Source organism: Melopsittacus undulatus, chromosome 2 (genome assembly GCF_012275295.1).
Source record: "Melopsittacus undulatus isolate bMelUnd1 chromosome 2, bMelUnd1.mat.Z, whole genome shotgun sequence".
In the NCBI taxonomy this organism is placed as follows: domain Eukaryota; kingdom Metazoa; phylum Chordata; class Aves; order Psittaciformes; family Psittaculidae; genus Melopsittacus; species Melopsittacus undulatus.
In genome coordinates, this window is record NC_047528.1 from 8,544,915 (window position 1) to 8,562,936 (window position 18,022).

General features: G+C 40.3%; 1 protein-coding gene across 1 annotated transcript in view; it reads left to right on the forward strand.

The window, feature by feature from the left end:
- The first annotated feature begins 3,950 nt into the window (after positions 1–3,950).
- The window catches only part of LOC101878072 (Putative N-acetylated-alpha-linked acidic dipeptidase), a 28,602-nt gene continuing 14,530 nt past the window's right edge, over positions 3,951–18,022 (forward strand). The window contains 7 exon segments of the mRNA XM_034060056.1: positions 3,951–4,059; positions 7,759–7,945; positions 8,725–8,826; positions 13,027–13,152; positions 15,190–15,376; positions 16,085–16,178; positions 17,310–17,350. Of these exon segments, the coding sequence (XP_033915947.1) occupies positions 4,004–4,059; positions 7,759–7,945; positions 8,725–8,826; positions 13,027–13,152; positions 15,190–15,376; positions 16,085–16,178; positions 17,310–17,350 (793 nt within the window). The 5' untranslated portion in view covers positions 3,951–4,003.

Consider the following 18,022-nt stretch of genomic DNA (forward strand, 5'->3'; position numbering starts at 1 on the left):
AGGCCAGGTTGGATAGGGCTTGGAGCAACCTTCTCTAGTGGAAGGTATCCCTGCCCATGGCAGGGGATTGGAATTGGATGAGCTTTAAGGTCCCTTCCAACCCAAACAATTCTATGATTCTATGAATGTACTACCCCAAAATGCTGTCCTATTTGAATAACCAGTCTCCTTTCTGTAAATAGATATTTACAAGACCGTATATTATTACAGTAATGAATACAAGTAGGTTCCTCGATGCCTTTAAAGTATAGACCCTACCTAAAACAGTCACATGAAATTGGTTTCATCTGGACCTAAGGAAAACTGTGTAATGATGTATGATATGAAAAAAGATAATCCGAATCAAGACATTGCCTGAGATTTGCATCTCAAAAAAACAGTGAGTTTGTTTCTTCAAGTGGATGAATTGGGAAATAAAATAATCATACATTCCTCACAGCTCAGAGACTAGGAAAATAACTTAAAAGACTTTCATTAGTAGATATTCCACTAAAGCACAGAGAGAGGAAAAACATTCACTTTTCCTACTTTTGATTTAATGAACATTTTTGGCTTAGTGAACTAGTTTTGCCAGCAAAGTGACCTACACAGTTCTGTAAAGGAACAAACATAACATTTTATGCATTTAGCATAACTGCAATTTGTTCTTGAATAAAGCTTTCCTATGCCCTTTGGCTACTGCTATTGTGTATTTAAAGGTCATAATGTCCTGTCCAAGCTGCAGGCACACTGGAAGACTATATATAAAATGTCTCAAGGCAGTAATTCAGAGCTTCTAAGTGGTGTGGGCAGGTCAATTAGTTTCAGAGTACTGAACAGCACCAAACTTTTGACAATATTCCCATCTGTTCCTTTCTATTTTATTTTACTTTAATAAGTAGGCCATAAACCTCTGGGATTGATCAAATCCCTCTGGAATATTAATTGAGAGATATGCTTTTGCTCAGCACCAAGTCCCATGGTGCTGCATTAACTTAATTTCCAAGTGCTTCAAACAGAAATTAGCTGATCCAGGAGCTCTTCCAAGTTCCTATGCTCAAAGGTGCCCTGGCCATATTAATCTTTTTAGCAATACCAGAAGACATGCCCATTCTTCAGCCCACTTAACCTGAACACCACATTGATTTAAACTTCCATTGGGGAGTAGTGGTGAAGCAGTGAACACAAGCACACTATGCCCCTTTAGGGATAGAACAGGGAAGGAAAGTAGACTGCTGGATAAGGGGTACAACCTTCTACTGTGCTCATTTCCAAATTTAGGTTCCCTATATATTACAGGGAAGAGCTGTATTCAGAATGGTATTAACAGCATGCAGCATGCTGATGGCAAGTTGTCACACACCTGGGTTTGACTTGATGATGTGGCAGACTAGCCCACTCAGAGTATCATTAAATAGGATAGTATAAAGCAGGAGACAGGACTAATATCACAAATACTGTCCTTTCTTATAATATATGTCTGGTCATTTGAAGGTTTTTTGTCTCATCAGATTCTGAAGCACACTAATGTTGTGTTATTAGTGCATTGCTCTTCGCACCCAGCACTTCTGCTTTCCATCTAGTGGTCTTGTATTAAGATTTCCTAGTGCAATGGGCTCTGCAGTCAAAGTCTAGTATCTGGAACTATATTAGACTTAGGTTTTTCTCTGCATCAGCAAGTAGTGTGGTGCAATAGGAGCAGCCCTGTTGAGAACGAGCTATCCATGCTAGATGTGAAATGAGTACAACACAAGGACAGACTTTTACATCTTAAGAATCTCTTAAACATCTCCCTAGCCAGCACCTGAACAAGGGTTCTGAGGATAAGAACCTGTGCAGAGCTCAGGAGGTGACATCGGCATTCAAAGCTCTTCTGCTTATGGCCCTAAAGGTACATCCTCCATCTAAATGAAATGCCTGAACTGAGATGCTCTTCCCAAAACCATACAGTGGAGATTTTAAAACGTGAAAAAAGGACTCCATCAAAGATAAGTGTGTACAAAGACACAGGATTGTCCTCAAACTGACAGCTGAGGTGACCTGCACTCTTTGGGGTTGTACCTCCTTAAAAGGCATAGAAACACAGAGATGTGTGGCAGTCAACCTGCCTCCACTGGGGAGTGTATTTCTCTTATAAGTTTTTATAGCCTTTAATAGTGCTGGGTATTAGTCTGCAATATTACCTTAAATAAATCACTTAAAATAATGGCTTTTACCTTTGTTTCCTCCCTCGCATTTGCCTGGCTGGTGCTGCCCACCACGGCATGTGCCCAGTGGAAGACGGCATGGCACAGCCGCATCAAACCAGCACTGAAATCATCGCTTTGCCTTCTCAACGCACTTCGTAGCAAGTTAACAGCAACATGGGGTATCAGGGTACCCAAGACAAGCAGGCAGCGAGCGGTAAGGCACAAGCCAGTGCGTGCGAGGCTGCTGAACTGAGGGGGGAGCGTCGAAGAGCCGCTACCAACAGCGGCCGCCTCCGGGGAGGGCCGGGCCAGGCTGCTCTGTTAGCAGGACTTCGGCCGACGGGGCGGGTACTACCGGGAGCAGCGCGTCGGGAGCGGGCCGGCAGTGATGTGGACGTCGCTCGGCCCCAACACGGAGCCGGAGGGACCCAGGGCAGCCGGCGGGCCGCCGCCGGGTTGTCGTGCTGGGCGCAGCGGTGGGGCTCTTCCTCTTCGGGTTCCTCATCGGTACAGTGCAGACCAACCCTCCTCCGGACCGGGGGCTCTCCCGGCCACGGGGGGAGGTAGCGCGGAGCCGGGCCGAGGAAGGGCCGCGTCGGGGCAAGGAGCGGGCGGGTTGCATCCCTCGGGGCTTTGTGCCTAGGGTGCCCGAGGTGGGGCCGTGCTCGGCCGCCGACACCTCCCTTCCCAGCCTTAACGCCAGCAATCACCGAGCCCTTCCGGGGCTCCCAGCTCCTCCGTAGAAGGGGTCTGTGCCTGTTTGATAGGTAGAAGAGGCGTTATGTGGTGAAGAGGAGACAGAAGACAGGTCCCTCGACACTCCTGCTTGAAACCGCACCAGCCCAAACCAGAAAGGCCCTATATGGGGCTGGAGGAGTGGGTGCAATAACAAATAACCTTAATTTAATGTCTCACCTCCTCGTCTACCCAACAGGCAGATCTATTGGGCTGCTGCTACAAGAGATTTCCCCTCCCTGCCTCCCCTTTGGGAGGTTCAGTTTGGGGGAGGAAGGAAAACAAAAGAGCCACTTGTATTTTGAAATGCCCTTTGGTATGTACTTGGGGTTCGTGCCATCGGAAAGCAGTGACTGAATTCTGTTCTCTTGTGGAGCCTTTGCTGTGCCAGAGACCAGTGAGTGCATCATGGGTACCAGGTGCTCATGCTCTCTGCTGCCCACCAGTCCTCATTCACATTCACAACTGCTTCTGCATCTGCACTGAACGTGTCCAGTCTCTAACTTAAAGATCAAAACAGATGACAGAAACACTTCCTAACCAGGTGTTCCTCATGTCACTTACTCTGGTAATGCCTGCACAGTAAGGGAAGGATTCCAGAATGAGAGCCAGACAGCCCAGAGAGTGAGAAAGCAGTTACAAGACATCTCTTCCTTGCAAAGAATATCTGTGTTTCTGTGCATTGTTATAAAACCTTATTACTGTGGTGAGTGATATGACTGACATGACTGACAGCATTATGTTCTGGTGCTAAAGGAAGGTAGATAACTCTCCTTAGCATCTATCATAAAATAACTGATGAATAAATATAATCCAATATTTCTCTCAATATCTACCTAAGTAAGATATGTTCTCTTCCTGTGTGGGAGACTAACACTGCATTGGCTATGCAGGCAGGCATTAGGTTGTGGCTGCTTGTCTGGGCTAAGATAAAGCCAGTTGTAAAATGCACAGTGAAAATCTTTTGGTGGTACCAAAGAGAAATGGTGTGTGTCATGGGACTGTTACTCTGGTGGTTTTACTGTTGTATTTTGGTGTGTTGTACAGGCTGGTTTGCAAAACCTACAGAAAAGAAGACCCCTGTGAGTCCTCATGAGCACATGAAGGCGGCATTTATGGCTGAAATGAAAGCTGAAAACATCAAGCAGTTTCTTTAGTAAGCAATGTGTAGCATAACCAGTGTGAAAAAGAAAGTAATTCAACCAGGAAACCAGTCTGATGCTGCCACCAGGCAGAGGATGCTGTGCAGGTTCTCAGCTGTAGATTTTATGTTACGTGTCCCAGTGAGCTGTGATTGACAAACAGCCCATCTTAGCTCCTCTCACATGCAGTGTTTTTGTTGGAAACACTTGAGGAATTGCCAGTAATCCTAGTACTTACAGTAATTAAAAGTTGGCCAAGCTCTTGCTCAGCATTTGGTGAATGATCGTACACTTATACAGAGGCTCAGCCTATGAAAATGTTTATCTTACATTTGTTTTTATGTAAAAAATCATTCACTTCAAATGAGGCTGTATGAGTGAACTTAAACCAGGAGGGTTTAAATGGAAAATAGTGGACTACATCAGTGTAAAAGAGAAGAAAATCATAGTGTTTGAGCCTTTAGTTCTTCCTACAGTTTAGGCCTAAATACCTTTCTGATACTCTCCCTTCACACTTTGTCATGCTGTGACAAAATTTATGTGTTGCCTCTCATCATTCTGACCTTGTACTCACTTTGTACTCACTTTCATGAAGAAAGATCTGTTTCCAAGCTCTTTCCCTCTGCACAGTAAATAGCTAGAACAGACATAGTAGATATTAGGTAGGCATCTGATAGTGCAATAGACTGATCATAATAAATCTAATAGTCTTAAAGCTTTAGAGTCTTTTCTAAGACCATGGTTTTCCCAATATGTTTTTAATTTCATCTACCCTTTAAATGATGTGATTTTAAGTATATTCTTCTTTTTTATTGAATCCTAGATGCAAAGTTGTTAACATTTGTTCATGAAAATTTGAGCAAATGAAGATGACAGTGTAGATAATTACTCAATTTCTGTAACTTAGAATCTTTAACTATGAGGAAGCTGATGTACTATTTGCTTACTTCAGGTATCTTTTAAACAGTTGGGATTCTTTTTGTTTTAGGGGAGTATAATCTTTGTTAAAGACATGTATTTATTCTAGTCAGTAATAGACCAGGAGTCATAGATTATTGATAGAAATGTACTTTTGTGTAAAGAAGATGTTACAGTATCAGTTGGTTTGGGAGTAATGGTCAGCTTTCAGTTTGCCTTAAATCCCAGCCTGATTACTTAGCATGAAGTTGTATCTTGCTACAAAAATTACTAAAACCATTTTGGTTTATAAGATTGTAGCAATCCCACTGATTTCATTTTAAGTGCACTTGCCACAAACTAAATGAGGTGAAAAAGTACGTTCTCTTTACTATATAACAGTCATGTCCTGGACTATATGAACATTGAAGGCTTGGGATTTTTCTTTACAGTCTTTTAACCTGTGTTTTGGCTTCTAGAAAGTTAAACATCTCTGTCAAAGGCCTGGTTTCTGCCTTCTAAAACTCCCTGCCTCTATGCCAGCAGGAACCATTGCACCTCATTTACTGTCATGCAGCCAGGTCTGTGGTAAAACATAGCAGATATTTAGTCACTGCTCAGAAATACCAGCACAGGCAGTAAACAGGTTAGAAGAGGAAATGAAGAAAAACAATATTCAGTTAAATGGGAGTATAATGCAGGGGTATGTTGTTTCATAAGTCAAATTTTAATGAAAACACGAGACGTGAACGTTCCTAACTCTTACAGAAATCAGCCGTTGGCTCTAACAATAACACATAACTGCTCTTAGTTTAGTATGCCCTCCAGATAATGGTACTGTCACTGTAACAGGTGCCTTTAGTAGTGTTGGTACTAGATTTTGGATTATCAGAGCATGGTTTTATCTGGCAGCACTTGGCTGCTAAGGACTTTGGGTTTGTCTCATTTGGAAACTGAGGGGTAACCTCATTGCTTTCTACAGCTTCCTTAGGAGGAAGATGCTGATCTCCTTTGTATCTAGTGAGGGGATGCATGAGAATGGTTCAAATCTTCACTAGGGGAAGTTCAGACTAGACATTAGGAAGCATTGCTTTCATGAGAGGGTCATCAAACCCTGGAATAGGCTTCCTGAAGAGGTGATCGATACCCCAGGCCTGTCAGTGTTTAAGAGGCAATAGGACAATGCCCCTAAGAGCATACTTTAACTTTTGGTCAGCCCTGAATTGCTAAGGCAGTTGAATCAGATGATCATTGTAGGTCCCTTCCAACTGAAATTATTCTATGTTACTCTGCTCTGCTCTACTCCTGTTCTCTCCTGTTCCATCCTGTCCCACCCTACTCCAAGCCTAGCCTACCCTGTATCCTATCCTAAGTGTATAGTACTTTCCCAGTGCTTTGTTTCATGGCTTTGTTCTCACTCAAACTCAAGAAATATTTGTTTTCCCAATCTTAACCGCCTTCCTTCTCAAAGATCCAATTTCCTTCATTAACACCAGCTGGTGCTACATGTGCTTCTGAGGCATATTGATGGCAGAGTCATATGACAGGATGAGCACATTATGATAACAGCCTTATTCAGCTGGAATTCCTGCAGCTCACATCAGTACTGTGCATTCTCAATGGTCTGGGCAATCATTTTTCAGACAATGGGTTGCTCACTGTCTATGGTGTTTTTCACTGTTTGTTATTCATGCTGCATGACTTTTAAGTCACAAGCTGTTGAGTCTTTCTGTTCCTTCTTTCTAAGCCACTGTGAACTTTCTCTTATTTGCCAACAAGACACACTCAGAGTGAACTTTTAAATGAATCAGTATTTGTGCAAAAATAGTGGGATCAAAGGACAATATCCACTTAATTAAATATCATAGAATAATAGAATACAAGTTGAAAGGGACCTCAAGGATCATCTGGTCCATCCTTTCTTGGCAAAGCATGACCTAGACTGATGGGACAGGCAGAAGCATTTATGCAGTCCTGATTTAGCAGAGGCACATCTGGTCATCTCTAGAGGTCATGCTTTGCACACTGCCACACTGTCCAACCAAACCTTAGAAGTTTTCAGGGTTGGATAATCCAGCGCTTCTCTGGGGAGATTATTCCAATGGCTGAATGTTCCCATTGGGAAAAGTTTTTCTTCTGCATGCAGCCAGAATTTCTCCAGGAGTAATTTGTGCCCATCATCAATCATAAAAAGAGAGTCTCCATCTTCTTTGTAGCCACCTTTAAATACTGGAACATGGTGAAAAGTCTCCCCTGAGCCTTCTTTTTCTAGGCTGAACAAGACCAGCTCTCTCAGCCTTTCCCCATATGGCTTCCCAGTCCTTGAATCATCTTTGTGACCCTTCTCTGGACCCTCTCCAGCCTGTCTACATCTTTTTTGGACTGCAGGGACCAAAACTGAGCACAAAAGTAGGGATCAGAGTCATGATGCACCTTTCTAAATTGAATACAAAATGATAATTATACTCTTTTATCACTTAACAGGGAAGGTCAGTCTCATTATGCATTGCAGTGATTGGCCTAAGGTCACCCAGAAGACAAGGATTAGAGCAAGGACAAAACCCCAGCTCTGATGTCCTCACTCTGCTCTTGCTAAACCACACTGCGAGGAAAATACAAACACCTATGGTAGCTCAGGACAGACTGAAACTTTTCACCTCAACTTATGTATGGGACAGGCAGAAGCATTTATGCAGTCCTGATTTAGCAGAGGCACATCTGATCATCTCTAGAGGGTTTATTTCCAGTGAGGCTAAGAGGAGTTCTGATTATGAGCTGCAATGGCTGATCCTGACTCACTGCTTCTTTTTCTCTAGCAATTTTACACAGGTTCCTCACCTAGCGGGAACAAAGGAGAACCTTCATCTGGCACAGCAAATCCAAGCTGAGTGGAAGGAGTTTGGTTTGGATTCTGTTCAGCTCGTTCATTATGATGTCTTGCTCTCTTATCCTGATGACACTAAGCCCAACTACATCTCAATAATTGATGAGCATGGAAATGAGGTACAGAAAACAGCAGTATTTGGAAGTAGAGGACAAAATCACCTTCATACATCTGGGAAGACTGGGAGGGAAAGCTATCCACTGCTCTGCTGGTGGTGGTGGGCCTGAACTGAAATGCACAGAAATCAGGAGCTCCAGTTTGCTTTTATATTTTTATCTTTATTTCATAATATATGTGCTAGAAATAGTATAATTGCCCTGATTCATATGGCATACTGACATATAGGGATTAAAGGAGAATTGTATAAGAGAATTGCTTTATGTAACTCAGTTGTTTTAAAATTACTCTGTTATTTAACAAAAGGAAAGCAGCCATGCTTACCATCATTATTTTCATTGATTTATTACACAGTATTGGCAATTTTGCTGATTTCAGTTTCTTGAAGATTAATGTTTAGGCCTTGAGATGTACCCTCCCAAGTAACATCAGCTCATTACACAGCAGCTCGTGTGTGTAAAAAGCTCCAGGGATGAGCAGAGTACAAGTGTGTTTTACCGTTATGATCTAACCTGCTCTTGTCTGCTGTGCTAAGACCAAATAAGGGACCCTGTGTTTATTTCAGTGGGATTCTGTGTGAAGAGTGAGATGGGATTTGTAGGATCACACATTGAACCTGCATACTGAAAAAGATGCCCAGTGAAGTTTTGGCCACTACTAATTTAAAGTTCTAATGAGTTCTAGAGTCCTTTAAACTGCAAATGCATGTAAAATGTGCCTGAACAGATAGTACTTCTTTTCCATGTTGCTTGGTTTACTTTGTTTTCTTCTTTCCCACTAGATTTTCAACACATCATTATCTGAGCCTCCCCCTCCCGGATATGAGGCTGTTAAAGATGTGGTACCACCCTACAGTGCATTTTCAGCCCAAGGAATGCCTGAGGTAACACAGTGGAATAGTAATAGAAACAGAAATAGAAATGGACAGAGAAGTAGAAGAACAGAAGTAGAAATGGAAATAGAGATAGAAACAGAAATAATAGAAAAGATGGAATACCATAGTGTAGTGCAGCACAGCATAGCATACTGAGATACAGAATGATGTGAAATGCCTGGGCCTGACATATCACCAGTAGGAAAGATGTTCTAGCTCTGATGTTCTTGGCAGTTTTGCAATGGAGCAATGCTCAAATTGAGCAGTCATACATACATGTTTAAACTCTTTTTCTCTATTTTGAGTCAGAACTGGATTTTATTTTTACCTTTTCCATAAAAAATCTGGCAATAAGTCTTTAATGTTGTCAACTACTATAAGCTTATCCAGGTATTTCTGTGACTGTGCACCATTGTTTCCCATCTTAGTGAACAAATACAACTGTTACATTTACATAGTCAAATGAACAGTTAATTTTCAACATGCTGCCTGTCCAAAGCTCATGCTGACAGGTGTAAACTGCACAGTGAACAGTATGCTTGAACATGGCTTTTGCTGGGATTTCTAGCTGGTGGTGAAAGTGTTGCTGTGATCTGAGCTTAACACTAATCCTTTCTATCTTGTACAGATGGTACCACCTGATGGGCTTTCTTTTATAAAGCTGGCCTGTGTAACACGAGTTTTCTGTCCTATCATCAATTAGTGGTTTCCACTAATGTGTTGCAAGATTAGAAAAGACAGGAAAGATATTGCTGTTGTCATCTGGTGCAATCTCTGATTTAAAGTTAGAGCTGACTTCAAAACCTGCTAACACTGCTTTTACTCGCACAGTCCCCTATTAGAGTCCTGTATTTACTGGTTTGTTAATAAGCTGTGGAAGTCCAGTAAAGGTATTCTATATTCATAGGTATCCTATATTCATTTGACTCAGAAACTAAAAGGCAGCTGGGGGACCATGCAGCCAGTCTGTACCTTAGGATATGTGAGCTTTGAGTGTTTTAAGAATTGCAGTGGGAATTTTGGAACATAATAAGTAAGTTCTGACTTTGTATTGTAACATAATATTCCTAAAGAAAGACAGAATAGCCTCACTGCTTTGTTTGATTTGGGGAGAGCCACATATGTGAGGGGGTATATGGGAAACAATAAAGCAAGTTTTAAGAAGCTTCAGCTTCCTTCTTCAGAAAATTATTTTAATTCAATATAAGAACTTTGTTTCTGAAAAACAAAACCCAAAACAAACCAACCCCAACACCTAAAAGACAGATTTTCTTTTCAGAATATAATGCTTATGTTTATCTACATTATACTTGGACAAAAGCTTCAGGTACCTAGCTAGTGCTGTTAGTGGTGACACTCTCTAGTGTTACCAGAGAGTTATTACTCACAAACAGTGGGCAGTTGTCTGCACCTGTACTGCAAACAACATGTAAGCAGCTCAGCAGTGGAAATACTCAGTGTGTTCAGGGCTCTTCTGAGTTCTCCAAGGCCTCTATGCACATTTTGTGTTAAAAAAACTTTCTGTTAAATACTAGAACTAAACTGTAGAGGGAGATGTTTGGAACTTGCCAAAGTGCAGTCATCAATAGGTTCTCTTTCTGCTCATTGTTTTTTTGAACTGTTTCTGTATAAGCCCCCAAGTTCAATGAAGGGAAAAGGCTGTAAAGCAGGGAAAGACTGTAGTCTCACAAGTAGGCCACCTTCCTGGAAAGTGGGAGAAATGGGCAAAGTTCTTCATACTAGGAAAGGGCAGGAAGGCAGCTCGCACATTTTCTGGGTGAGTGCTGTAATCGAGGAGTTGAGGAAATGTGGTTCAGTGCTGCTGAACTGCTACGTTTTCCTGAAGCTGCTTTTTAGAAACAAGTGGTTTGAAGGTTAAATAATGTCAGAGTGAGATAGCAGCTACTTGCCTGCTAGAGTGAGACTCTGCAGAGATTTAGATGTAGTTCCCACCCATTTCTAGGTTCTCTATATGGAAGATCAAATATATCCTTGCCTGTTATACAGATAGTCAGAAAACGCATGTTTCTTCTGTGTGGTGTATTTTAACTAAATCCTAATAGAAGTTGGATGAAAAAAGTTACATTTTGAGAAAAAACTCTTTTAACCGAAATATTTAGCGGAAAGCAGGCAAAGTAGCAAAGTCACATTCTGTCAGACAGCATGGAACTTTAGTATCATAAATAATGGTTAAATTCTGCTCTTTGCTTTCTTTTTAATTGACTGCAGAAGTACTCCCATCTAGTTAATGATGGTCACAAGTCAGAGGTGTGCTTGAGATCTCTAACTATTAAGAGCCCAGATGAGACATTTGATGAATCCACACTACATTCTCAAAGCTTGTATTATGGAAAACTGTTGCAATGTTCTAATGAGAAATTTATCACATTGATGTAGTTCTTAGTCCTGTTAATCAAAGTTGAAGAATTTTCAGAAATGCTAAAATGATTTAATGAAGGAAGCCTGATTTACTATGCAGTATATCAAGTATTGCCAGAATCTTCAAATAAATACCTTTTAATGCGGTTTCAGATATCTAGAGATTATTATGAAATTATTCTGCAACACTGGGAAAAAAGCTATGAATACAGATTATATACTTTATATCAGATTTAGTTATGAGAGCTTCTGCTAAAGATCACAACAGTTCTTAATGTGATGGCATCTACTTAATCAAAGACATCATTTAAAAGCCCTGTGAAGTGGTGAACAGGTTTTCACCATAAAATGTTACTTTCATGTTAACTTGCTTTGCATGTCATTGTAGAACAAGGGCCCTGAATGTGGAAACCCTAATGGTTGCTATTAATAGTTATAATTACCGTTCTGCAATTATATAAGGCAAACTACTGAAATGGACAGCAGCCTACAAATGTAGGTATTCTGTACAAGATATTCTAAAGAAATTATGTTAAAATGAAGGACGAATTTCCCCTTTTGCTTAATATAAATAGACTGGAAGATTAGACTTGACTTTGGTCAAGATTTTACTCAGAGGCAAAAACTACTCCAAAATTCAGAAAAGCCTCCCCAAGAATAATCCTTGTTTATGACTTACTTATTCTTTGAATAGAGAGGACCAGAGTCTTACTAGGTGTGAAACTGTTTGCCTTATTTAAATACAGCCCCCTTTATTTAATGAATTTATCCTGAGTTCTTATGGCTTAATTTAAAAAGAAATTGGAACTGAGCAGATTGGTGATGCAACCAGTACATTTAAAATGATTGTACCATAGTCGTATCAGGACATAGCACATGCTGTTATGTGAGACCCGCTGAATGTCTAGTAAGCACTTTTTATCCATATGAGAGATTAAACCTTATATCCTTTTGAAATTAAATTTAGAATCTCTCTGGAGGTGTATGGTAATATAGAGGAAAGGCGCTAAAGAAGAGTTTACTGTGTCCTAATTTTAATTTAGATGTCTAGTTTAGGCGTCTTCCCTAAATCAGTCTTTGAGGCTTTTTATAGGCATTTACTGTAAAATAGTCTTTTACATATAATCAATGCTAGTTATATCCAGAGGGCCTAAAATAGGTGTTTAAAACAGGTTTTGGATTAATTCCCCTGGAAAGGGTGAGTTCTTGGAGAACTTCCTGGCTCTTCACTGGCAATGGAGTGCACTACAGGACCTTCTTAGACAATGCACACAACTTTAGGTAGCTGACATGAAGGAAGATGAATCCTGCACCAAATATCGAATAACATGGTTCAAATACAATCATGAAGAATATTTTATTCATATACAAGATGTATGTATTTTCACAGTCAACCACCTTTATCTTCTGCTGTACTGAGTAAGAATTAATCCTGAGAATTTCATAGGATATTGGCATAATTCAATCGTAAAATACAGTTGATATTTACTGTGGTGCTAGGGTCCAAAATACTTCCAGCTGTCTGAGACTGACTATAGCTTAAGCAGACTAAGAAAAGTAAATGCCGTATTCTGAGCACTTACTCTAAGTTTCTGATGCAGAAGTCACACTTGACATTCCCCATTGTGGACAAAGTCTGGCAGCTTTGGGTGACAGAAGTCTAAATTCATTAGAAGTCACTTGCCTACCATTGTTTTATGATCACAAAAGCCTTCTTACTGGAACCAGTCCCAGAGCTCATTGCTCCCAGCTTGTTCTCTTACTAGATCACACGCTCCTTGTGGCAGCTCACTGACATTCTTGTTTCAAAATTCTACCTCTTTTTATCAGGGTGAGTTAGTGTATGTGAATTATGGCCGCACCGAGGACTTCTTTAAGATAGAGCGTGAAATGGGAATTAACTGTACAGGAAAGATTGTCATTGCCAGATATGGGAAGATCTTCAGAGGAAATAAGGTAATGTGTCTGTACAAAATTGTTATGTGTGCAGTCCTTCAGTTGTTTTCAGGAGACTGAAATACCTACCTAAACTGTTCTGGAGATTTTTGTGTGAGTTTTCATAGAGCTCTGTTCAAAAATTATTCTTTAGTAGAAGATACAAAATCTATATTTGCTATGTTTATAATACATTTATAGAAGAAAAATAAGTTGGAAAACATATTGTTATATTCATGTTCATACTATAAATTCTTTCAAAATAGTACTAATGTTCTTTGGTAATACTCTAATCCTGAACTAGCCTATTCTTCTCTATTGGTTCAGCTGTGCTTTAAGATGCCTGTACTGTGTTTGTGATGGTTTATGTGCACCCAGCAGAGACTATAACTATAGGGATATTATCCTAAATTCTGTATTTTTTATTCAATGTCCTCATCATAAAATATTTTTAAATAATAGGTTTCTGTAGATATCCGTGGTCTGACAGGAAAGGACATAATCATGTGCATACTTCAGGCATACACTCAAGTTATTTCCATAGCAGGGATATAAGAAAATAAAGTGTGTTTGACTCTTGGACAAAAATTAGCAGGGATGCCTCACACTAGCCCATGTTGCTGAAGGTTCTGGCCATTCTGGCCTTGAACACCACTAGGGATGGAGCATTTACCACTTCTTTGGGCAACCTATTCCAGTGCCTCACCACCCTCACAGTAAAGAACTTCTCCTCATATCCAACCTGAACTTCTGATTAAGTTTAAATCCATTACCCCTAGTCATATTACGATAGTCTCTGATGAATAGTCCCTCTCTGGCATCCTTATATGCTGTAGACTAATCTGTGAGCGATGAACTGCGTAGCTAACTTACTGGTTTACATACATACGATTTCCACCAGTGAAAAGTGACATGTAACTCATGTGTCAGATAATATTTTCACTAAACTATTTACTGCTCTTAAAGATACCATCTGAATGGAAAAGACTTAAAAATTGAAAAAGGTGTTGCTGCCTATGAATCTTTCCTTAAAATGAAATACAAACCAGTTTGAGCAAGATAAATACAAACAACTCAGAGTTACTAATATTTAGATGGGCAGCTGTCCTGCATTTTGGAAAACACATGCCCTCTTTGGCACAAAGGAATGACATGTTTATTGTTGTGATACTGTTTCTAATGATTGTTTATATACTGAAGAATTTGAAAGCCTGTATAAAAATCCGTAGAAACTGTCCTGTTGTTTTCTAACTTCCTAATAGTGTGCAAGAATAGGATAGCAGATGAAGGCAAGTACTGTATTTCCTAAAAAAGCTGTGATATTTTTGGATTAAAGTACCCAAATTTAAAACTGTTGAGGATTAGTTGTCAGTCACTATACGTCACCATCACATCTAGTAGCAAAACAGATTGGGATGTCAGAATGTCATATATGTTCTCTCATTCTCTACCAACTAATATGATACAATAAAAAAGTTGTATGAGAACACTTTTTAGATGAAACCAGTATGCGGGTCAGTCCTTCTGCCATAATAAGTGTAAGATGCACACTCTTTGGAGTTAGTCTTGTTCACAACCAAAGACAGTTTCAGTAGTAATAATCTTGCTGTGTACTCTGTACACTGAGATACATTCAGGAGATCATTAAGGTAAATAATGTAAATAACAAGTATGACTAACGTAAAGGTAAGGTTGCATCCATGTGATACAGTTTTTTTTCCATCCATGATGTGTACATCTCAATAGCCAATTGACTGTATTGATCTGGATGACCCAATACAAACTCAGTTTATGTAGTAATACTCTGAAGAATGTGTTCCTTGTCACTCCAGATAACTCCTAACTAGAAAACTTCTTACTTTCATATGGAACCTGATATCTGCATATACATATTCAGGAAATTTTATTATATGAGACAGTTATGGGCCATTTACTTCACCTAAGCACTGTAAAAGGCCCTGAGGAATGATTGTAATTTATAATAATTTCTTTTGCCCTCCCTGAACTCTGGTGTCAAGCTATAAAGGACTGAATAGGGACCGGAGATGTACTTTGCAGGTGAAGAATGCTGAATTGGCAGGTGCCAAGGGAGTTATTCTGTACTCTGACCCTGCTGACTACTGCGCCCCAGGAACAGATCCCTATCCAAATGGCTGGAATCTTCCAGGTGGAGGAGCCCAACGTGGAAATATATTAAACCTGAATGGGGCAGGGGATCCTCTGACACCAGGTTATCCTGCCAAAGGTGAGTGATGCTAGAGAAGTCATGTTCTGAGGGTCTGGTTTCAGGAAAGGGAGGAGGAAGGTAGTGGGAGTTGCAAGTGTTTCCCTTGCAACAAAGCACATATTTTCTTGATCCTTCTGCTGCTCAAAAGAGGCAGATTTGGGCTTCACATCAGTAGGCCCCTTCTGTAAATGGTGCAGGAGAGAAAGTGAGGGAGATGTTAAGGGAGCCACACAGTGCTGTGCTGGGCTGCTTAACTTCACAGAACATACCACAATTAGCCCAGAGATCATGACACAAGTATTTAACAGCTGAAGGCATAGTTCTTTCCTTCAGCTTTTCATCAGTAAGTCAGCAAGGAGTCAGCTTGCACAGCCCACCAGTTTATTCGCTTTTCCAGTTCTCCTTTCTGCAGGATTTGAGCTGCTTTCCCTCCACAGGAGCCCCTGCTGCAGCGCTGAGATCTTTCATGCCAGAACTCATGTCATATCGTTGCTGCTGCGGCCAGTTCTAAATGCATGACTGCAGACAGAATGGGAGAACCTTTGTTAGTGTCTCTCTGAAAACATGTTGCTAAAGTATAAAGAATTAAATCACTGAAAATATGTCAGCCTGAATTTGAGGAAAGTGAGATGATTATCCATGACTCCAGTGTTAGGACTGTGCTGTGAACTGTGCAGAGTCCTTGTGAGAGTTGTAAATACGAAAATACCTGTCTTTTGCTTTCAGAATACACATATCGATTAGACAAAGCCCATGGTGTAGGTCTCCCAAAAATTCCAGTTCATCCCATTGGCTATGATGATGCTGAGACACTACTGCGGTAAGTGTATGGGAATAAGAGACATGAGGAATTTTAAGGAGCTTTTGAAGGTTGTGAGAGTACTTGAAAAGAAAGGGGAAAAACTTCAGTGCTGTGCTTCTACTGTAGTTGTAGAAATAGTATATGTTTGTCATTTGATTCTATGTAGGAGGTAAACAATGTTGTCTGCTACTACACATCAGGTACATGGAGAGTGATCTGGAAGGGATCATGTGTTGGATCATTCATGACCAGTCAAGTATACTGGAGATATAAAGTTCCTCTCAGTTTGATTAAAGGCAAAAAATTATTGAGGGTGGTGTGATACCTGTCTTGTGAAAAGGACCACAGAGGAAGTCAGTCATTTGTCCAGAGAAATACTTGCATGTTTGATGGGACAGTATCCATACTGTCCTCTGTTAAATAGAATAGAATAGAATCTGAAGGCATGTGCTTTCTCTCATCAGGTGTATTACGTTGCATAAAAATTAAACGATGCTAGTAAACTAATACAAAGAAACTGAGGAAACTCTGGAGTATTATAGGGGTTTTACTAGACATGCTGTGTTTAAGTGCATCTACTAAACTTGCAAGAAGACAGGCTACCAGTTTTCCAGAAGACAGTGTTAAAATTCATGATTACCTTAACAAATAAAATATGTTCTGTGAAAAAACAAAGATGTGGTTGAGTTGGCAAGTGTATCTGTCCTGGGTTTGGCTGTAACTGTTTATTTTTCTCATTCTTAGTAGCTGGTGTAGTGCTGTGTTTTTGAGTTTAGTCTTGAGAACAATGCTGACAACACACCAGTGTTTTAGTTGTTGCTAAGTAGTGCTTACTCCAATCAAGGGCTTTTCAGTCTCGAGCTCTGCCAGTGAGGAGGGATACAAGAAGCTGGGAGGAAGCAGAGCCAGGGCACCTGGCCCAGACTAGCCAAAGGGGTATTCCATACCACAGCACATCATGTCCAGTGTATAAACTGGGGAGAGTTACCCAGAAGGAACAGATCAGTGCTTGTGTTGGGATGGGTGTCAGTCAGTGGGTGGGGAGCAATTGTATTGTGCATCACTTGTCTCTCTTGGGCTTTATTACTCTCTCTTTTTCCTAGTATTGTTATTAGTTGTTGTTATCATTATTGTTGTTACAAGCTGAAGAGTTCTGGGGAATAAAGCTTGACCGAAATATTCATTTAGAGTAAAGGACATGCTTTCATTTATGATAAATATATTTTGCCTAAGAAACAGAACATCCAGCATACTTTAAAATATTTTTAAACGTTTCTCACAAGTTCATGTCAAAAATATAAATCCTTTAGAACAGGTGAATAAGTGCAGGCAATTGAAAGCCACTGAATTACTGCATTTCCTGTTGTCTTAAATGAGAAAAAAAAAAGTCTCAACTTTGACAATGGAACAAGAAAAAGGTGACTTGGACTGATTGTATTTTTCCAGTTTCAGACATCTTTGAAAACACATCACTTTGTCTATGCGTACCAGATTAAACAGTGCTCAGGAACAGGGCACTGGACACTTCCTGTTTGCTAAACTGTTAAAATGGTCCAAGTTTTTCATTGTTAATTCAAATGCAAATGACGCTAAAGGCAGTCGGAAAGTTTCCAGGGACCATTTACAGAGGCAGTTTGTATGTAAACCACAGTGTTTTCCAAGATAACTCTAGGCTCTTCCAAGCTTATCTCAGTGCCCCAGTACTCAGTGCCCAGTACTATTCCTCTGTGTTAATTTACTAGTGTTAATGTAGCTGAAAAGATAGATTATTCTCCTATGGAAGCTTGTATGCATAAGACAAAGGACCATCACTGTGGACTCTGCTTGCATGGGACCTAGCAAAGTGCAGCTCATGGTTCTCA